Source organism: Schistocerca nitens, chromosome 1 (assembly GCF_023898315.1).
Source record: "Schistocerca nitens isolate TAMUIC-IGC-003100 chromosome 1, iqSchNite1.1, whole genome shotgun sequence".
NCBI lineage: Eukaryota > Metazoa > Arthropoda > Insecta > Orthoptera > Acrididae > Schistocerca > Schistocerca nitens.
The window spans coordinates 733,451,226-733,474,702 of record NC_064614.1 but is presented as its reverse complement, the minus strand read 5'-3'; the positions used below and the strand labels follow the sequence as shown (position 1 = coordinate 733,474,702).

General features: G+C 43.0%; 1 protein-coding gene across 2 annotated transcripts in view; it reads right to left on the bottom strand.

The window, feature by feature from the left end:
• The window catches only part of LOC126260018 (DNA replication licensing factor mcm5), an 80,533-nt gene that overhangs the window by 29,398 nt on the left and 27,658 nt on the right, over window positions 1–23,477 (bottom strand). For both annotated transcript variants that reach the window (XM_049957185.1, XM_049957193.1), the window contains exons 4-6: window positions 8,789–8,961; window positions 7,164–7,319; window positions 5,753–5,834 (exon numbers count right to left, since the gene is read on the bottom strand). In XM_049957185.1, coding sequence (XP_049813142.1) covers window positions 5,753–5,834; window positions 7,164–7,319; window positions 8,789–8,961 — 411 coding nt within the window. The remainder of the gene's footprint in view (window positions 1–5,752; window positions 5,835–7,163; window positions 7,320–8,788; window positions 8,962–23,477) is intronic.

The window sequence follows — 23,477 nt, the reverse complement described above, 5'->3', positions numbered from 1 at the left end:
CTCTCTCTCTCTCTCTCTCTCGTGTGTGCACATGAGAGAGAGAGAGAGAGAGAGAGAGAGAGAGAGAGAGAGAGAGAATCTAAATTAAACTTGTTGGCAGTCTAGTTCCTCCACATTCCACCAGACAGCATTCAATGTCTCTCCTTACCCATACACTACTATCCCTTTTCCTTCCCCACCTCCTCCAGACTGCTGCTTGCATCACAAGTGATACTTGCATTCTAGCTCGAGATGCTGGAGTTCGCAGTCATATGTGCATGAGGTGTGCTTACTTGTGTGTGTGTGTGTGTGTGTGTGTGTGTGTGTGTGTGTGTGAATGGCATGTGTCTCCCTTTTATTGATGAAGGCTGTGGCCGAAAGCTTTACGTAAGTCTCTTAATTCTGCCTGTCTGCAACTTGACGTGTCTCCTTTATAGTAAGTAGACATCTGTCTTTTCCTAGATTGTTAAAAATAGATAATATTGATTTTTGTCAGTCTTCCAGTCACTAAAGCACACATCAAACCTGTTAAGACAATGGTGTGTTGTAGAACAAAAAGAAAGTGTCATCATTAACTGCAAATTAAGAATTATGAAACTGATACAGTTCAGTACAAACAATGCAAGCTCAGAAGTCGCCTTCAACATATAATTTCTTTGAGTACAACAATCCAAGAGTATTTTCCCAAATACATGACCATTTGTCATAAGTAAAACCCTCAAGCAATAGTCTGCAACATGCCACGGTGGAACAAAAATAAGTGATTAAAATGGCATGCACCCGACAGCATCCTCTTGGGTGACTGGATAGTTAAGTGTTACACAATGCTCAGGCAGAGCAGCCATATGAATTGGAAATGTATAACAAAATGCCACACTGCATTGCTGACATCACAGGATGGAATATTGGCGTAGAACTCTTTGAAGTTGCCAAAGTTTTAAAACGGATCTTGTACAACTACTTCATTTTTAATGGAAAAAACTTCAAGCAAAGTAAAGACCTAGCTATGGTTTTTAGCTTGATGCTAAAAACTAAAACATTCTTCTTTATTATTTTGAAAAAAGTTCCTTCCAGAAAATAAAGTTCTGACTAGTCATGAAGTAAAGTATCACAGTTCACAGATGACTACTTTGATGCTACGTAGTCAGTATCCCAACTTGATGGAGTTGAGTCATGGGCACTTACCACAGTATTGCACAAGAAATGTGAAGTATTTCAAAATGTGGCCACACTGAAGGATATTAAGGGTATCACAGGCAGCTAAAGTGATAAATGTGGCAGTGTTTCACTGTATGAACAAAGACTTACAAATTCTAAAAACCATTGCGAGAAGAAAACTCTACTTTGGGCATATAACACACAACAAAAACCACTTATCATAACCAGTACTTGAAATATTACTAGGAAACATGGTCCAGGACACAGAAGATTATCCTGACTAAAAGACTCACACTGGTGGTATGGACTGAGTGCAGAAGTGCTGTCCAGAGAAGGCATGGAAAAAGAGCAGATCACGGTACTTATCGCCAGTGCTCTTGGAGGACCAAGTATTTCAAGAAAAATATGGAAAATAAGCTTTTCATACGGCAATCAATTCTTGTTGACAAGACAGATTACTGGTGTTATGTAGATGACATGATTATTTTGTTCAATGTAACCAAAGAGGAGACGTATGCCCTTCATGGGAAATTCACCGAACAGCATAAAAACATGTAATTCACTACTGAATATGAAAAAGAGTGCGAACTTTATCTGAAATGACAATATGACTCATTCATTTAATGTTTTCCAAAAATGACGGTGGTCGATTTTAAGCTTGTTTTGCGCGTCTACGTCACGCATTCTCCGACAGGCAATGAGCATTCAGAAGTGTTCTGAGCACTCTGCTGTGAAATCCATAGATAATGCGAGCATTAAACATGATCGTAGCAAGTTGTTTAGTGAATTTCTCTTCCATTTGTTGTGAGTTGCCATCACTGATTGTGGTGGTAAGTGATAAATTCTGCATAAGCAAGCGAGGAACACAATTTGCAGGATACACATTTTCTTCAAGCGGAAAGAACACACATGCACATACTGCAAATGTCGCTTGGAATTGCCAACAATGCAATCCCTGTCTGTGCCTCGACATGTGCGAACCACCATCATTCACAGATTGGACTACAGTCTTGTGTTCACAGGCTTTGGAGGGACTCCACCAGATATGACGTGTTAATGGTCAAAGACCACTGTACTCCGCTGCAGAGTGAAAATCTCATTCTACGCAGAGTATAGTTGAGCGGTCGAAAGACACTACCAGGATGGACAATGTTAAACCTTCAGATGAGCTTGTTAACTTTAGTCACTTTCCACAAAGGATTTTCCATTTCCACACCAACAGCCATTAGCATTTTTACCCCATTTATTTTTAAAATTGCTCCAAAAGGATATTAGAATATGAAGAAAACTTATTATTTCCCAGTTATCTTACTCAGCTGGAGTTAAAGACTTACTACATATTTCACATTCATGAAAATGCATTTACAAAAGCCAAACAACTGTCCTTTGTAGTGTAACATTGGATACTTTGGCATAACATGTACCACTCTTCATGTACCACTCTTACTCTCTTAGGCTGATGAAAGGTGCTTGTTTACGTAGTTGGTAAGGATAAAATGTCCCACCCTGGATGTTCTGGTTTTACCTCTGTGCAGATAAAACTTAAGTCACATAAGCTCTGGAAATCAACAAGGCATGACAGCGAATAAGCCTCTCCACCTGCTGTATCAGAGTGCTTGTTCTTTGGATGCCAAAGCTTGGTGGTGCCTTGGAGGTCGCAGAACAATGAGAGGTACTCAAGAATGTAAACCAGCAGAAACAATGAATCATCTTTTTCAAAACTGTCACTCATTTTGATCACTAATGTCATGGTAAGACAAGTGTCTGTCCTCAGCTACAAGATCAGTTCATCCATTATTGTAACTGAAGCTGTGTATGAAAACCAGTGGGCGCAAAATACAGAAGAATTACCGTTAAGCTGTTTACATCATTTAGTAGAGCTCTTTCCCAGCACCAATACAGCACAAGAGAGAGAAGACATCCAAGTGAACTGTCACGTGGTAGTGCACAGCACAACCACACAGGTAATTAACTTAGAGAATGGTGACCAGAAATTACTTACTAAACTGACATACACATATGTTGGGTGACAGATCGTGCTTGAAGAGTAGGACAACATGAGATAGCACCACGAAACACCTCACCAAGTACCATAAGTGTGAATTTTTGCTCTACTAACAATATTTCCTAACACACCAACAAGCAACCATAAAATAATAAGTTACAAATGAATCTCACAAATTTTCTTCACACTTTGGTTTTAGCCTTCAATAGTGTTTACAAATGTTATGCAGTTAACTTTCTTCACACAATGGCAGTCCACTCAACAGATCTGAATGGTAAAAACTGGAACAACTAGGTTCACTCAAATAACGAGTGATCACAAGTTTTGAAACTGTCCCTACTACCATTCGTGATTGTCACGGCACCTTGAACGCATATTTCGCGTGTTTTGTTGTTTGTCCACTTTTACACAGAGAACACACATGCACATATGAAAACCATCACTTATGTAGTATGTGTAGGAAACTTCATAAAAAATGTTTAATGTAAATATTTGCACTTGACAACAAGATAAATTCTCAAAACACTTTTTGCTAAGCTTTGAGTTTTTGCATTGCTAAAATGCTTCTGGTTTAAGTAATGAAACACAGCACAAGTTATAAATTTTGTTTAAATAATAAAACACAGCACCAGTTACGTATTTTTTCACGCGTAGAAAAACGCGTTTTGAGAATTTAACTTCTTGTCAAGTTTATTTACATTACATTTACATTTGAGAAATTTCCTTCACAAACTACGTGAATGATGGTTTTAGGCATAATGGTGGTGGTGACATACCTTATAACCCCAAAAACACTATTACAGAGCGAGAGAGACAGAACAGCACATATGCACACATCACACAAAATACGTGAATATTTGCACTTGACGATGAGAATAAATTCTCAAAAAGCATTGTGCTAAGCATGAAAAAAATAAGTAACTGGTGCAACGTTTCATTCTTAAATAATGAATAACAACTGCATGCTTCCCAAAAACATCAATGACGACGAATGAAATTAGATCAAACATTTCTACTTCCCACACAATTACCAGTTCCAGTTCTGTTAGCAGCAAAGGATGGTGTACAAAATTCAGGTACCCTATACTGCCTAATAAACAAGTCCCTAGGGGGTATTTTGATATCTATTATCTACATATACTACACATACACTACGAAAATGCAAGGCGGGACCAAAAATAACTTTTACCACTTAAAAGTTATTTCTCATATTTTACACCATTTTGAAGTATCTTGAAAAATGTAAAAGTGGTGTTTCCAAGTACGTTTAAAATAATATCCAAAGATTATTTTTGTCTATGTTAGATATTATCACACAACTTCTTATCAGTAACTTACACCTGAATTTTACATTCCAATTTCTTCCATAACTCAGCAAAGAAGCAAGGAATTTAGTACAGACAAAACAAAACATCAACTTTACATAAAATAAGGGAAAGACAACCATTCACCTCTATACCAGACTGAAACGTGGTGCCCAAACACATGTAACAAACAATATTCACACTAGCTTTCGAGGTCTTCTCTTCTATCAAAAGTGAACACATCTAGGCAGACACCAAAATGCAAACTCCTGCGGTGACAGGAGTGTGAGTTTAGGTGTCTGCATCATTGAGTATATGAATATGTGTACTTTTGCTAGAAAAAGAGTAAGAGCTAAAAAGCTAAAGTATCATTTACTTTTACACCTATCAATGCACCACACATCAGTCTGCTGTAGGCGAGTGGCTGTTTTTCCCAAGAATTTACATTATTTTAAAACATCAACTTTCAAACTTAAACTTATACCAGCTTTTGTACATGTACTTGCAACTGTGCAGACACAAATGCAAATATTGCAGCTTTCTAATTTAGATAATTTCAATTTTTTTAATGTTAATGTACAGATTTTCAATGTGAAGAAAGCATGTGGAGTTCAAAGCTGGATGTGATCTTCCACAAATCAAATAATAAGTGTGTGTCCTTTTTGTGACATGATAATTGATAGCACATTATGTGTATTTCCGGTATTTCCGAACAACAGTTCTGAAAGGCAAGCATTAATAAACTTATTAGTTAAACAATAACAAAAAGTTTTTCACGGCAGCCTCAAATTGCACTCAGTAGGTTTTATTGACCAACTTTGCTCTATAATATTGAAAAGCATCACCAGAAACTCTCAAATTTATAGTCTGAACTACAGAGGTTGGCTGATTACATTGCCAACAATGCAATCAGCCAACCACTGCACTTGAAACTGTAAATCCCAAAGATTCTGATGATGCTCTTGCAATATTATAAAGCGAAACCAGTCAATAAAACCTACTGAGTAAGACTTGAGGCTGTCCTGAAAAACTTATTTAAACTGTTGCTGTTTCCCGTGCATGCAATGCCTGCTCTCAATAAATAATAATGAACATCTCCTGTTGTTTCAACAGCAGAGCTAAGAAAGACAGCAGATGCACTTTGTTATCGATGTTATACTGACACATTTAAAAAGCTTGTGGATGTTCCACTACCACAACAGAGATTTGTGCCCTATCAACAAAGCATTTGACAACATTATTTTGTTCACCAGCAATTTAATTTTCTTCTATGGTATTGTAATGATTATACTTAAAGTAATTTTACCTTGGGTTTTGAAACTTTTTTGATGGAGAAGATTCCCAGTACTACGATTCTGTTGCCGGGCACAACTCGCTCACAGAGGTACCTGTATGTGAATTTAGGATAGATTCATTAGTTATAAATACTAACATTGTGTATATTCTATCATTTTAAATTGCCTACACTGCAACATCAGGAAATTCGCATTAAATTGTAAAAGCAAACACAACCTTCCTCTGCAAACAACTGGGGGTACTTGCCACTGTATCAAATGGAGTCATTAAATATGCATCCTGTTTTCTATTATTTCCTCCACCCTTCTGCCACTCATCAAGGCTGTGTCACTAATGTCTACAATATTATTTGGATAGCAAAGTTTTGTTCTGTTCTCTTGTAATAAAATGAGAAGCAAAAACTGCAAAATAAAAATCTATTCACTCGGAGTTGCACATGAAGAGGGAGTGTTTATGCAACATAAATTTGTAAATTCATGCTTTGTTTACATTCTCTGAACAAAAGGTAAATGGCTGAAAAAACATACCACAATAGAACCTACAATCTGGAGTACATGTTCACGTCTCATGGTACTTGTCATTGTAAAACTTTTGAAAACTATAAAGAGACATTGCATGCATCACTTTGTGTATGAGTGGTGTGTGTATGCATTGTATCAATCTGCTTCCTATTCCGGACCCAATAACAGACATTACCATGAAGTTCTTAAATCAAAATTCCAATAATTTCCAGGACTATTATGCTGGTCCTCACTTTGGCTTTCACTTCTACCACGATATCCACATGAAGTATGTGTTAATGGCGTTATGATTCCAAACTTACATAAAAACGAGTCATCACATTCACACTATGATTACTTCTAGTTGAGTCATCACATTCACACTATGATTACTTCTAGTTAACTATTATGATATTCAAAACAAGCTCAAGTTGATGGCTAATCTGCTGTGTGTTCCATACCGAGGCAAGCAAAAGTTGATAGATTCAGCTTCCTAACTTAGTTAAACATGTTCATGTCAAAAAATAAGAAACAATGTGTAGGATAAACAAAATTGACATTTTTTCCAATTTTTCCTTTACATACATGTGCAACTATTTAGCTTATTCTTTTCCACAGCAAGAACTAATGTGCTACAGAATGCAAATATTCATCTCTGTAGTACACACTAACTCCAGAAATATAAAGAAAGTTAATAAATGGAAGCAGCTATGTCCTAAGGTAATAATTCCTCCTCGTGGTCAATCAGATGGCCCCTCGCTCAATTGTCATCAAGATGACAGAATAACAATGGCGATCATCATTTGACCAGGGCAATAATGATATTTGTTTATTGTGGTCAATGCTGTCTTCATGAATTAACTCATCAGTATGAGAGAAAAGACTGCTATGCAATTAAACTAACATAGCTGCAATGCATACCTGTCACAGTAAAGTTCAAGGTGACGTGGCATCTCTCCTTGTGGAATATAATCAGGCAACTCTTGTAATTTCAGAACTTGAAAGTCTACACAGGTGCACTTGTCAGGGACAATGAAGAAAGGATCCAAAGGACACTTTGGACGACCTGCCTGCTCCCTGAAAAAATAATTAGCAACAGATAAGACATATGGCTTAACCCCATAAATGTACAACTTCGGTAGTATTCAACATAAAAGCCTGTCAAGTATATGAACAAACCCACAACAGAACATAGCCATGAAACAATCCTAACAGTACATGTTTAGCCAACTAGCACTCACATGAGACATCTGTGATAGCAACAGACAATTAGATATCACAACATAAAAAACATAATTAAGGTAAATTCACAAAGCACTACATGGCATTTATAGACTTTCTGCAGTGAATGAACGAAAAGTTAAAAAAAAGCAGGAATTTAAAAGGTGTATGAATGAACGAAATGAGAAGAGCACTGGAAAGCTTAACATTAGGGTAAAAAATCATGTTGAACAAGCAAATGACACTCTAGAAAACCACACATTAACAGCTAACTTGGTCCCAATATCCCCAGTTCCACAGAGTAAAATCGCACCAAATTAATTGAAAAAGCTAATTTATCAAAAATTTGAAAGATACTCTCCAGAAGGGTTGACATATATTCACAGAATACGGGCAGTGACATATCAACATTCTTGAACCGAAACTGAATGGATGCAATGGGATTTTCTCACCTCATCTTCCGGCCAATTACAACATATATCTTGCATCAATGCAGAATGCAAATAGTCAGTCTATGCCCACTGGTATCACTCAGATTTACTGAAACTATTCCACACAAATTTTGCAAAGAAAATTGTGGTATCTGTGCTTAAAAAATACATGAAAAATGTCTACTTCACATGTGTAAATTTCTATCCACATTGTTCAGTAAGTTGGAATTGCACTCTATGCAGAGAATTCTAAAAATGCTAGCCCATGGTACATTTGGTTGGACAATAATGGCGAGAATGTAGAAAAACTGGCAAAACATACATGTGTATATCTACTGATAATGTTCTGATATGCATCCAATGTCATCTTTTCTAGCTAATTTGCCTTTACATGTGACACAATGTCTCCACTATCACACACAATACAAATGCTTCATGATTTGCAAAGGGCAACTAACAATAATAATGAATTATAGTGCCAACAGCAAAATTTTAAGACATTCGTAAGCTTTTACCCTACCTATGGTCAGAAGTTTTTAAGCAGTCACCGTCAAGAGTTTTAGAAAGTTCAAATCTGGGGAGAAAATCACCAGGGGCCTGACTGACCTGCCCCTCCTTCCCAAGGCTATCAATCTTCCATCTTCCAAACCCCTGCCCTTTCCAACTACCATGAAGAACTAAAACTTTTAATGTGTCTACATAACATCAAAATTTTCACCTCCTGAAGCTAAGTACTGGCCAGTCGTTCTGGGTGTTTGCAATTTTACAGGTATATACAAACCAGCAAGTCAGCCAAACAACTACATATGTACAAACATATGAAACTTCAAGACCTAAATATTATCACATAAAAAAAATGTCATTTGTGAAAATAAAATAGTTGCATAAACTCACGTATTGCACCGCCGAGGCAATGCATAACCCTCAAGACCTGGTTTAACAGCCAAATGAGTTGTAATACTCTTGCAGGAACGGCACTGTATAGCTATTTGTGTTGCTTTTGCACGAACACCAGATGCCGACACAACAATTCCTGGAATTTTCACCAGCCGTGACACTGTTTCAGACTACAGAAAACAGAAAACATAACATAAAAAGTTATTCACAGCGTAACATAAGATCAAAGTTTTCTTCTCAATCACAACAATAAAAAAGTGCTGGAAAAAGAAACTGTAGATTACAGCAAATAATAAGGGTAACGTGTGTACCGCATATCAAGCATTTTTTTATGGCAGAACCCATGGACTACAATGTTTATTGATTTTATCTTGGAAGTGATAGATGTTGTAAGTATTAAATAACTCAATACTTTAGTTATTTACATATTTATTTATTTGTAATGATAATGGGTACTATAAGCACTCATACACAGTTAGTGATAAATGTTCAGTGCGGTATTCAAACAACAACAGGCATAAATATACAAAGAACAAAGTCCTACACTATAATCTGTAAGACGTGATTGGTACTGACAGTTCACGGAGGCAGACTGCAATGTTGCTGAATGTGGCTTACAGGACTCGCACCCAGTCAGTGACAACTTACAAACTTTCTCTAGCACAAGAAACGAAAGCACTGACAACATGCAGGTCATATTTGTACACACGAATGTATTCACAATTGCTACCTGTAATATATGATCTCAAAAAATTGGGAACTACTTAGTATATAATATGCTGAAATATCAAAAGTTATTTTTAAATTTATCCCTGTTATATGGATGTTCTTTGAGGTCTGAGACTGTATTTATAAGATTATGTGGAATAATTTAAACATAACCTATCAGCTGATGTATAAGTAACTGTATAATGCACCTGATGATGGCAGCATGCTGCCGAAATACATCGGACTAATAAGAGTAAAAAGTTACTGCAGCAGTATAAATTATTCCACATTTATTTGTCAAACTATACAATTGAAATGAAAACCAATTTTGCAAATCATTGAATATTTGCAGTTGTTTCTGTTGTAAAATATTAGCCATATTAATCAGATCTACAAACCTGACAGAATAATTTACCAGTATATTAACAGTTATAATCTGAAGGTGGTACTCACAATATGATAATAGGTCGATGGCATGCTCCCTCCTAAAATTCTTGTGTGGTGTTGTTATGCTAATAGGAAAACACAATCCTCATTACTGTCAGAATAGCATTCAAAATTGTCTTCTTCAGTACAGCTCAAACTATCACTGCTCCCTCCCATATGTATGATTCAATTTTCTAAGCATTCTTCCACTATGCCTTCATTTTTGGCTGTCTCTCTGAGAATACTTGCAGTACTGTTTACAATTTTTGTCCAGGTCTCGCTTACTTGACTGACTGCTGCTAAAAGATTTTCAACTTTGGAGACCATGAATTTTTTATTGTTTGCACCAATGTAATTTTTTATTTGCACCCATAACCCTTTAATGGCACTTATGTGACAACAGTATGGAGGAAGCCCAACAACTTCATGCCTGTGCCTTTTAACAATTTCACCAATTATGTGTACATTGGAAATAATAGTTTCTTTTGTGCCACAATTTCGAGAAATTCTGCCTTCTTCAAACCTCTGAAATCCACTTTTCATCATTTTAGCCACTGAATACTATCACCTTTTTTCATTGCCAAAGTTGGTGTCATCATGAACAATGGAATGATAAGGAAAACTGTCCATGATGATCACTGATGGACTTGTCAGATTCATCATAAGCGGCATCTCTATCCGCTTCTGAAAACCACACTGTTCATCTCTCTGTCGTAATCACCTGAATTTTTTTAGAATGAAACATTAATAGGCACTTCGGCACAAAATTGTCCACTATATCTGCATGTAAAACAATTATTTGGCTCTCTTTTCAAACAGGCACTGCCATGGTCCCCTCAGGTGTTTCATCACTCCAGCCTCTAAGTAATGAATGCCAAGGGTTTATCTATCCACAGTATATTTTTGAATCTCACATCATGATACTGCACAGAAATCTGCACCACACAACTAAGTCTATCCTTTCCATCAATATTTTACGTCTGTTAAACACAGAATAGCTAAAGCTTATGTCTTTCGGCACTGTGCATAATGAAAATTTGTTTCCTTTAGAAAGACCGTCTTTCTGAAGTGACACGAGTAATTTAGACAGAGTGGGATGTTCCCTTTTCTTACAATAGTTATGTATATGACAATGAATAGTGTCATTCTCAAAATTGGCCGAAGCTGCCAGTTGCTTCTTTCTCGGCCGCTTCTTTCCTGGTGTGCTGAACCTTGTTGTACCTCTCTCACTGCCATCTACAATGTATTGTTCTTTCCCTATTGTTAGGAAATGGCTTTTATCTTATTTTCAATGCTACTGCAATCATCTTAACAACTCGAGCAAAAAGTAATAAGGGGAAAAGATAGGGGGCGGAGGGGGGAGAGGGGAAAAGAGAGGGCGCGGCGGGGTGGAGGGGAAAAGAGAGGGCGCGGCGGGGTGGAGGGGAAAAGAGAGGGCGCGGCGGGGGGGAGGGGAAAAGAGAGGGCGCGGCGGGGGGGAGGGGAAAAGTGACGGGGCGGCGGGGGGGAGGGGAAAAGAGACGGGGCGGCGGGGGGAGGGGGTAAAAGAGAGGGGTCGGCGGGGGGAGGGGGTAAAAGAGAGGGGGCAGTGGGGGGAGGGGGAAGAGAGAGGGGGCGGTGGGGGGAGGGGGAAGAGAGAGGGGGCGGTGGGGGGAGGGGGAAGAGAGAGGGGGCGGTGGGGGGAGGGGGAAGAGAGAGGGGGCGGTGGGGGGAGGGGGAAGAGAGAGGGGGCGGTGGGGGGAGGGGGGAAGAGAGAGGGGGCGGTGGGGGGAGGGGGGAAGAGAGAGGGGGCGGTGGGGGGAGGGGGGAAAGAGAGGGGGCGGTGGGGGGAGGGGGGAAAGAGAGGGGGTGGAGGGGGAAAGAGGGGAGGCGGTGGGGGAGGGGGAGAGGGGGTGGGGGAGGGGGAAAAGAGAGGGGGTGGGGGAGGGGGAAAAGAGGGGGGTGGGGGGGAAAGAGGGGGGAGGGGGAAAAGAGGGGGTGGGGGAGGGGGAAAGAGGGGGGTGGGGGAGGGGGAACAGAGGGGGTGGGGGAGGAGAAAAGAGGGGGGAGGGGGAAAGAGAGGGGGTGGGGGAGGGGGGGAAGAGAGGGGGCGGTGGGAATAGAGAGGGGGCGGTGGGGAGGGGGAAAACAGGTGGCGGTGGGGGAGGGGGAATAGAGAGGGGGCGGTGAGGGAATAGAGAGGGGGCGGTGGGGGAGGGGGGAAAACAGAGGGGGCGGTGGGGGAGGGGGGAAAACAGAGGGGGCGGTGGGGGAGGGGGGAAAACAGAGGGGGCGGTGGGGGAGGGGGGAAAACAGAGGGGGCGGTGGGGGAGGGGGGAAAACAGAGGGGGCGGTGGGGGAGGGGGGAAAACAGAGGGGGCGGTGGGGGAGGGGGGAAAACAGAGGGGGCGGTGGGGGAGGGGTGAAAAGAGAGGGGGCGGTGGGGGAGGGGGAAAAAGAGAGGGGCGGTGGGGGAGGGGGGAAAGAGGGGGCGGTGGGTTGGTTGGTTGGTTTGGTGAAGGAGACCAGACAGCGTGGTCATCGGTCTCATCGGATTAGGGAAGAATGGGGAAGGAAGTCGGCCGTGCCCTTTCAGAGGAACCATCCCGGCATTTACCTGGAGTGATTTAGGGAAATCACGGAAAACCTAAATCTGGATGGCCGGGCGCGGGATTGAACCGTCGTCCTCCCGAATGCGAGTCCAGTGTGAGGGGGCGGTGGGGGAGTGGGGGAAAGAGAGGGGGCGGTGGGGGAGTGGTGGAAAGAGAGGGGCGGTGGGGGAGTGGGGGAAAGAGAGGGGCGGTGGGGGAGTGGGGGAAAGAGAGGGGCGGTGAGGGAGTGGGGGAAAGAGAGGGGCGGTGAGGGAGTGGGGGAAAGAGAGGGGCGGTGAGGGAGTGGGGGAAAGAGAGGGGCGGTGAGGGAGTGGGGGAAGAGAGGGGCGGTGAGGGAGTGGGTGAACTTGAGGGGCGGTGGGGGAGTGGGGGAAAGAGGGGGCGGTGGGGGAGTGGGGAAAAGGGGGGGGAGCGGCGGGGGGAGTGGGGAAAAGGGGGGGAGCGGCGGGGGGAGTGGGGAAAAGGGAGATGAGCGGCGGGGGGAGTGGGGAAAAGGGAGATGAGCGGCGGGGGGAGTGGGGAAAAGGGAGGGGAGCGGCGGGGGGAGTGGGGAAAAGGGAGGGGAGCGGCGGGGGGAGTGGGGAAAAGGGAGGGGAGCGGCGGGGGGAGTGGGGAAAAGGGAGTGGGGAAAAGGGAGGGGAGCGGCGGGGGGAGTGGGGAAAAGGGAGGGGAGCGGCGGGAGGAGTGGGGAAAAGGGCGGGGGGAGTGGGGAAAAGGGAGGGGGCGGCGGGGGGAGTGGGGAAAAGGGAGGGGGCGGCGGTGGGAGTGAGGAAAAGGGAGGGGAGCGGTGGGGGGAGTGGGGAAAAGGAAGGGGAGCGGTGGGAAAAAGGGAGGGGGCGGCGGGGGAGTGGGGATAAGGGAGGGGGCGGCGGGGGGAGAGGGGAAACGAAAGAGGGGCGGCGGGGGGAGAGGGGAAATGAAAGAGGGGCGGCGGGAGGAGAGGGGAAACGAAAGAGGGGCGGCGGGGGGAGAGGGGAAACGAAAGAGGGGCGGCGGGGGGAGAGTGGAAAAGAAAGAGGGGCGGCGGGGGGAGAGTGGAAAAGAAAGAGGGGCGGCGGGGGGAGAGGGGAAAAGAGAGAGGGGGCGGCGGGGGGAGAGGGGAAAAGAGAGAGGGGGCGGCGGGGGGAGAGGGGAAAAGAGAGAGGGGGCAGCGGGGGGAGAGGGGAAAAGAGAGAGGGGCGGCGGGGGTGAGAGGGGAAAAGAGAGAGGGGCGGCGGGGGTGAGAGGGGAAAAGAGAGAGGGGCGGCGGGGGTGAGAGGGGAAAAGAGAGGGGTGGCGGGGGTGAGAGGGGAAGAGAGAGGGGCGGCGGGGGTGAGAGGGGAAGAGAGAGGGGGCGGCGGGGGTGAGAGGGGAAGAGAGAGGGGGCGGCGGGGGGAGAGGGGAAGAGAGAGGGGGCGGCGGGGGGAGAGGGGAAGAGAGAGGGGGCGGCGGGGGGAGAGGGGAGGAGAGAGGGGGCGGCGGGGGGAGAGGGGAGGAGAGAGGGGGCGGCGGGGGGAGAGGGGAGGAGAGAGGGGGCGGCGGGGGGAGAGGGGAGGAGAGAGGGGGCGGCGGGGGGAGAGGGGAGGAGAGAGGGGGCGGCGGGGGGAGAGGGGAAAAGAGAGAGGGGCGGCGGGGGGAGAGGGGAAAAGAGAGAGGGGAAAAGAGAGAGGGGCGGCGGGGGGAGAGGGGAAAAGAGAGGGGCGGCGGGGGATAGGGGAAAAGAGAGAGGGGCGGCGGGGGATAGGGGAAAAGAGAGGGGCGGCGGGGGGAGAGGGGAAAAGAGAGGGGCGGCGGGGGGAGAGGGGAAAAGGGAGAGGGGCGGCGGGGGGAGAGGGGAAAAGAGAGAGGGGCGGCGGGGGGAGAGGGGAAAAGAGAGGGGGCGGTGGGGGGAAGGGGTGCGGTGGGAAGTGGGAAAAGAGGGGCGGCGGGGGGAGTGGGGGTGAGGTCATGCATGATGTGGACGGGGGAGGAGTGGTGTGGACAGAAGAGGGGAGATGGGAAAATTCAGTGGGAAAAGGTTAGTGTAAGTTCAGGCAGGGGGATTGTGTGAGCACAGGATATGTTGATGAGAGAATTTCCATCTGTGTAGTTCTGAAGTTCAAAGAAACTTGTGCTGGGAGGGAGTGAAGCACCTGTGGAACTCATTTGTGTTGTGTGCTACATGTTTGGCAAATGGATGTCAAATTTTAGTTTGCCTCAGTTTGGCGGTGGCCACTCATGCAGACGGTTGATTAGATGTCTTGCCCAATAGAATGGTGTACATTAAATTCAGTGTAGTTGGCATTTAACAAGGTTGCTTTCACACTTGGTCCTGCCTGTGATTGGACTGCAGAAAGTGGTGGCTATGGGTGTATGGGTTTTGCACCTGGGATGACAACAAGGATACGACCTATTAGGTGCAGGATTGGGAGTAGGATTGGAATAGCCAAAGGCAATGGAACTCTACTTTGGGGGATGTGGATAGGATATCCCTCATCTTCTCAGGGCACAAGAGGTAATCGAAGCCCTGGTGAACGATGTAGTTGAGCTTTTAGTGCAGAAGCATTTTACTGCACGAGCTACAGAGCCTCCAGATTATTACAAAGTAAGTCTACTTTCCATTAAATTTGTTGTTCGCTTTTACGACTTGTTTAAAAGGAACAACAGCATCCAGTTAACACAGGACAGAGAAACTGACTCTGACCTGCACGCCATTTCATAAAGGAAGTGCATTCCTTAGCAATATATAGAGCACATGACTGTTCTACAGTGGATTGTTTGTCCATGCCACTGAGTCAATCAGAGTTAATTCAACTCAGCATAACATGGTCGAAAAAGAAGCACTATGGAGCTCCACCAACCTTCGGCTTCATGACGACTTTACCTTTCTAAATAACATATTTTATTCATAAATACCTGAAGTGGGACATGTCAAACTGAAAGGAATGCAGGATAGAATGTTCTTGAGTTTGGAGTCAGGATTGTTCCTGAGTCAGCCAATTCACAGTTTCACTGTTCCTACATAGTATTGTGTTTAGAGTTTTCTTCTCACATGCTTCTGTTAAGAAGTGAATAGTATCTGTGTATAACTGTTTGACAAGAGCCTATTATGTCATTGAAAGTGCGTGTGTTATTTATGGAGCATTAGTGACAATGTGGGAAACAGATAGGTTAAAGTTAGATAGAGTGGGAATTAGTGAAGTTCGGTGGCAGGGGGAACAAGAATTTTGGTCAGGTGAATACAGGGTTATAAATACAAAATCAAATAGGGGTAATGCAGGAGTAGGTTTAATAATGAATAAAAAAAAAAAAAAAAAAAGAAAAAAAAAAGTAATTTGGGTCAGCTACTACAAAGAGCATAGTGAACACATTACTGTGGCCAAGATAGACACGAAGCCCACGCCTACTACAGTAGTACAAGTTTATATGCCAACTAGCTCAGCAGATGATGAAGAAATTGAAGAAATGTATGATGAGATAAAAGAAATTATTCAGATAGTGAAGGGAGACGAAAGTTTAATAGTCATGGGTGACTGGAATTCGATAGTAGGAAAAGGAAGAGAAGGAAACATAGTAGGTGAATATGGATTCGGGGTAAGAAATTAAAGAGGAAGCCGCCTGGTAGAATTTTGCACAGAGCATAAATTAATCATAGCTAACACTTGGTTCAAGAATCATGAAAGGAGGTTGTATACATGGAAGAACCCTGGAGATACTGACAGGTTTCAGATACATTATATAATGGTAAGACAGAGATTTTAGGAACCAGTTTTTAAATTGTAAGACATTTCCAGGGGCAGATGTGGACTCTTCCCACAATCTATTGGTTATAAACTGTAGATTAAAACTGAAAAAACTGCAAAAAGGTGGGAATTTAAGAAGATGGGGCCTTGATAATCTCACTAAACCAGAGGTTGTACAGAGTTTCAGGAAGAGCATAAGGGAACAATTGACAGGAATGGGGGAAAGAAATACAGTAGAAAAAGAATGGGTAGCTCTGAGGGATGAAGTAGTGAAGGCAGCAGAGGATCGAGTAGTCAAAAACATGAGGGCTAGTTGAAATCCTTGGGTAACAGAAGAAATATTGAATTCAATTGATGAAAGGAGAAAATATAAAAATGAAGTAAATGAAGCAGGCAAAAAGGAATACAAACGTCTGAAAAATGAGATCGACAGGAAGTGCAAAATGGCTAAGCAAGCATAGCTGGAGGACAAATGTAAGGATGTAGAGGCTTATCTCACTAGGGGTAAGGTAGATACTGCCTACAGGAAAGTTAAAGAGACATTTGGAGAAAAGAGAACCTCTTGTATGAATATCAAGAGCTCAGATGGAAACCCAGTTCTAAGCAAAGAAGGGAAAGCAGAAAGGTGGAAGGAGTATATAGAGGGTCTATACAGCACTGAAAGACCTGAGTCGAAACAAGGCCCCGGGAGTAGACAACATTCCATTCATGCATGGCTGTCACATTTAGCAGCTGCAGCTACGTAAGGCGGGTGACCTTGAACGAGGTTCGCCTGGCTGCCGCTAGGGCTCGCCGGATCGCGCTATAGTTTTAACTAAGCGCGATCCGCTGGTAAGCTCTGTTTCCCGTACCGCCATTGCGGTTTATCAGGGCGCTACTTCCTGCCGCGCCCAGTTAGCTGTTTATTATCTGTAGGAAGTGTGACGTATGGCGCGGCTCTTATCAGTACTTGCAGGCAGCTGAGCCATGTTCTGACGACTATTAGTAGTCTTATATTACGAAGCAGCAGCATTTAATTTAAGTCGAGGCAACTGCATGTTCTAGACAGCCATGCAGCGTTCTTATTCATTATTAATGATTAAAATCATATGTTTATGTGGTTCTGCAGGAGTTCCGACTCCTGGGGAGGTGGGTGGGTAATCTTTTTATTTATTTAATTTTTTAACATAAGTTGGTGGGGGGATCGAGCTATAGTTTTAACTAAGCGCGATCCGCTGGAAAGGTCTGCTTCCGGTGCCGCCATTGCGGTTTATCGTCGGGCTACTTCCTGCCTCGCCCAGTTCTTATCAGTACCAACATCCGCTACTGAGGCAGCTGCAGGCTCATTCGACTCGAGGCAGCCGCATGATACACACAGCCATGCGGTACAGGAGGAGAATGTATAGAAGAAGGAATAGAGTGCCAGTATACTAGAGTGTTGATACGTTTTCAATTACTCCAAATGAAACTGGACAGCAAGAATTACTACAAGGACCCATCACTTTTGTTGCTTGCAAGATCCAATTTTCTTGTACTACAACAGAAGTAGTTAGTGGCAATTCATGGTTAACAACTGCCATCTTAAGAGGTAGTGACAAACCTCTTGAAGGATTGGAGTCCTACAATGAGAGAGACATTATTAGTTATCGCACGTTTGCAGTTGGAGTTATACCCAACAGGAATTATGGAACATGTGTGGTTACAACTGACAAGCCATTTTCACTCTACACAAGGAATCGCAGGAGGATTACTGCAAATGAGAAGTTAAATGTATGGTGCAAGCTTTCTGGAGTGTTAACTAAATATATTGTTGTACAAGGAGGCACTGTCTTATTATTTCTGTTTCATATATTCATGTTTACATGTGTACTTGACGACAATATTATGGAAATGGAAGAGGATGTAGATGAAAATGAAATGGGAGATACGATACTGCGTGCAGAGTTTGACAGAGCACTGAAAGACCTGAGTCGAAACAAGGCCCCGGGAGTAGACAACATTCCATTAGAACTACTGACGGCCTTGGGAGAGCCAGTCCTGACAAAACTCTACCATCTGGTGAGCAAGATGTATGAGACAGGCGAAATACCCTCAGACTTCAAGAAGAATATAATAATTCCAATCCCAAAGAAAGCAGGTTTTGACAGATGTGAAAATTACCGAACTATCAGTTTCATAAGTCACAGCTGCAAAATACTAACGCGAATTCTTTACAGCTGAATGGAAAAACTGGTAGAAGCCGACCTCGGGGAAGATCAGTTTGGATTCCGTAGAAATGTTGGAACACATGAGGCAATACTGACCATATGCCTTATCTTAGAAGAAAGATTAAGGAAAGGCAAACCTACGTTTCTAGCATTTGTAGACTTAGAGAAAGCTTTTGACAATGTTGACTGGAATACTCTCTTTCAAATTCTGAAGGTGGCAGGGGTAAAGTACAGGGAGCGAAAGGCTATTTACAAATTGTACAGAAACCAGATGGCAGTTTAAGAGTCGAGGTACATGAAAGGGAAGCAGTGGTTGGGAAGGGAGTGAGACAGGGTTGTAGCCTGTCCCCGATGTTATTCAATCTGTATATTGAGCAAGCAGTAAAGGAAACAAAAGAAAAATTCGGAGTAGGTATTAAAATCCACGGAGAAGAAATAAAAACTTTAAAGTTCGCCGATGACATTGTATTCTGTCAGAGACAGCAAAGGACTTGGAAGAGCAGTTGAACAGAATGAACAGTGTCTTGAAAGGAGGATATAAGATGAACACCAACAAAAGCAAAACGAGGATCATGGAATGTAGTCGAATTAAATCGTGTGATGCTGAGGGAATTAGATTAGGAAATGAGACACTTAAAGTAGTAAAGGAGTTTTGCTACTTGGGGAGCAAAATAACTGATGATGGTTGAAGTAGAGAGGATATAAAATGTAGACTGGCAATGGCAAGGAATGAGTTTCTGAAGAAGAGAAATTTGTTAACATCGAGTATGGATTTAAGTGTCAGGAAGTCTTTTCTGAAAGTATTTGTATGGAGTGTAGCCATGTGTGGAAGTGAAACATGGATGATAAATAGTTTGGACAAGAAGAGAATAGAAGCTTTCGAAATGTGGTGCTACAGAAGAATGCTGAAGATTAGATGGGTAGATCACATAACTAATGAGGAGGTATTGAATAGAATTGGGGAGAAGAGGAGTTTGTGGCACAAATTGACTAGAAGAAGGGATCAGTTGCTAAGACATGTTCTGAGGCATCAAGGGATCACAAATTTAGTATTGGAGGGCAGCATGGAGGGTAAAAATCTTAGAGGGAGACCAAGAGATGAATATACTTTGCAGATTCAGAAGGATGTATGTAGGCTGTAGTAGGTACTGGGAGATTAATCAGCTTGCACAGGATATAGTAGCATGGAGAGCTGCATCAAACCAGCCTCAGGACTGAAGACCACAACAACAACAGTGACAATGTTATGAAAAGCATAGATTGCTACTTACCATATAGTGCTGATGTTGCATCACAGACATGCATACCGGAAAGGCCAAACAAATAAGCTTTTGGCCAAACAGCCTTCTGTTCATATGCACACATTCATGCAAACACAACTCGCACACACAGTAACTATCTCTAGTCTCAGCAGCCAGAGACACTGGTCATGTGTGCGAGTAGTGTTTGTGTGAATGAATGCATGTGTTGTCTACTTCAGAAGGAGGCCTTTTAACTGAAAGCTTACTTGTTTAGCAGTCTTTTTGATGTGCTTGTCTGTGACTCAACATACACACTATTTGGTGTGTAGCACTCTATCCTTTGTATAATATCATAATATTGTCATTATTACATCCCATATTTTCCATTGTTTGATATCAAGCATTGGTATCGCAGGGCCTGAGTTTGTACTGTAGTGATAACCAGAGGCAGTGTAGCAGGAATACTCAATGTTTCATCTAACAATTCCTTGAGTGACAGTTATATTATTACAAAATTGTTTTAAAACAGATAAAAGACTGTTAGGTACTGTGCATTTGTGTATGGATGCAGGGAGAATTGGCCACTGTCTGAAATCAGATGGAAGCTATGTTGGCCATGGGTTGACAGACTTCAGGCTGCTGCCCTTGGCTGCAGTGGCCTTAGGTGCCCAAGACAGATGCTTTCACACTTTTGGTGCCTTTAGCATTGTCTTGGATCAGTGATTTTGCAGGGACTTCGGATACCAATTTGGTCACCTCACACAGACAGACAATGGTGAACCTTGTCTATTGGGATTGGGTCACACCTTCCCATAAGCTCTGGACAAGCACAGAGGGTGGATTTACTGTGCCCACTCTGATTGCTGAGTCTTGTCTGAGATGTGGAAGAGGCTCCACTGGTGGCAAATGAAGGCACTGGTTGCACCCAGCTGCAAATAGTGGCCGATGTCATCATGAATGATGCCTGCCGCCTTGGTTCAGAGACAATCCTTGGTTCCAACTGGCAGTGAACTACCTTGGTGAAGACAGCTAGCCTCGTGTACATGTTGGCAACAGAGCTAGTGTTTTACAGCATCATTCACAGAATCAATCACAATTCTCTGCTTTCAAGTCAAGTGGAAGGTATAAATGAAAGGCTTAGTTGATTCTGTGACGAGCGTGGGAGTGAATTTCTCAACCTTTTGTTACTTAGTGGAATTGTTGGATCCTCCTTAATATGTCACATGCCACTACACAGGAAGTGGCTACCAGGGTAGCAGAGTACATATGATGTGCACGTGTGGTTTTTAGGATAGGGAAATCTATTCAAAGGCCCAATAAGTTATGATTTCAGACAGGGAAGAATATCTTCCCCATTCATGAAAAAAGCAGCATTCAACATGACAGATCGCAGAAAGAAATGTTAATACATTATTAGTTAACTGCAGGCATATCCACTAAAAGGTTCCACAACTAGTCTCACTTAATGGTAATAACGTCCAAACAGTACAAGGGACAGAAATCTGGCTGAAACAGGATGTTATTAGCACTGAAATTCTGAAGTGGTAAAGTACCAGTAGTTACAAGTGACAAATCAGCAGTTTTTTTTAGGGTAGGGAGGGCAGAAACAAAAATATTCAGAGAAAGGCTGAAAATGGCATTCACATTGATAAAACAGGCAGCAAGAAAGCAAATTTTAATGTACACAATTCATGCAGGCAGCCTCTGACTGAAGCTAGACTCAAAAATTGAGTGGGAAAATTAGGTTCATCCAGTTGTAATTCAGCCAGTGCACAAAATCACTTATCACTATTGCATCAGAATATCCACGTACTAAGGGGTACGCTTCATGAGTTGCTTATTTGCATTGAAGAATTAGAGTTGAGCAAACCAGTTGATATTATCTTCCTCTCTGAACATCTTGCGACCACTGGTATAGATACATTAAATGTTACAGGATTCAAGTTAGCTTCTTATTTCAGTAGAGAAAATATGGAGAAAGGACAAGTTGCCACAATGTCAGAAACTGTTTTTATTTCAAGAATATTGGTATTAATGAACTCTGATAAGAGCTGCAGTTGGTAGCTTGTGCAACAGAAGTAGTACTTCATAATAAGTCCTTAATAATAGCAGGTATATACAGACCGCCTTAGGAAATTTTATCCCCTTCATAAAAAATCTGGAAGCTCTGTTGTCCCATCTCATGATGAAAAACAAGGAAATAGTGGTTGCTGGTGACTAATGTGGATTTATTGAAAAGCTCTGTCACTGAACAATTACTGCCGTCAGTAACAATATCACTCAATCTAGTTCATACTGTGAACTTTGCTACTGTTGTTGTTGTGGTCTTCAGTCCTGAGACTGGTTTGATGCACCTCTCCATGCTACTCCATCCTGGGCAAGCTCCTTCATCTCCCAATACTTACTGCAACATACATCCTCCTGAATCTGCAAAGTGTATTCATCTCTTGGTCTCCCTCTGCGATTTTTACCCGCCACCTTGATGCCTCAGAACATGTCCTACCAACCGGTCCCCCCTCCTTGTCAAGTTGTGCCACAAACTCATCTTCTCCTTAATTCTGTTCAATACCTCCTCATTAGTAACATGATCTACCCATCTAATCTTCAGCATTCTTCTGTAGCACCACATTTCGAAAGCTTCTATTCTCTTCTTGTCCAAACTATTTATCGTCCATGTTTCACTTCCAAACATGGCTACACCCCATACAAATACTTTCAGAAAAGACTTCCTGACACTTAAATCCATACTCGATGTTAACAAATTTCTCTTCTTCAGAAACTCATTCCTTGCCATTGCCAGTCCACATTTTATATCCTCTCTACTTCAACCATCATCAGTTATTTTGCTCCCCAAGTAGCAAAACTCCTTTACTACCTTAAGTGTCTCATTTCCTAATCCAATTCCCTCAGCATCACCCGATTTAATTAGACTACATTCCATGATCCTCGTTTTGCTTTTGTTGATGTTCATCTTATATCCTCCTTTCAAGACACTGTTCATTCCGTTCAACTGCTCTTCCAAGTCCTTTGCTGTCTCTGACAGAATTACAATGTCATCGGCGAACCTCAAAGTTTTTATTTCTTCTCCGTGGATTTTAATACCTACTCCGAATTTTTCTTTTGTTTCCTTTACTGCTTGCTCAATATATAGATTGAATAACATCGGGGACAGGCTACAACCCTGTCTCACTCCCTTCCCAACCACTGCTTCCCTTTCATGTACCTCGACTCTTAAACTGCCATTTGGTTTCTGTACAATTTGTAAATAGCCTTTCGCTCCCTGTATTTTACCCCTGCCACCTTCAGAACTTGAAAGAGAGTATTCCAGTCAACATTGTCAAAAGCTTTCTCTAAGTCTACAAATGCTAGAAACGTAGGTTTGCCTTTCCTTAATCTTTCTTCTAAGATAAGGCATATGGTCAGTATTGCCTCATGTGTTCCAACATTTCTACGGAATCCAAACTGATCTTCCCCGAGGTCGGCTTCTACCAGTTTTTCCATTCAGCTGTAAAGAATTCGCGTTAGTATTTTGCAGCTGTGACTTATGAAACTGATAGTTCGGTAATTTTCACATCTGTCAAAACCTGCTTTCTTTGGGATTGGAATTATTATATTCTTCTTGAAGTCTGAGGGTATTTCGCCTGTCTCATACATCTTGCTCACCAGATGGTAGAGTTTTGTCAGGACTGGCTCTCCCAAGGCCGTCAGTAGTTCTAATGGAATGTTGTCTACTCCCGGGGCCTTGTTTCGACTCAGGTCTTTCAGTGCTCTGTCAAACTCTTCACGCAGTATCGTATCTCCCATTTCATTTTCATCTACATCCTCTTCCATTT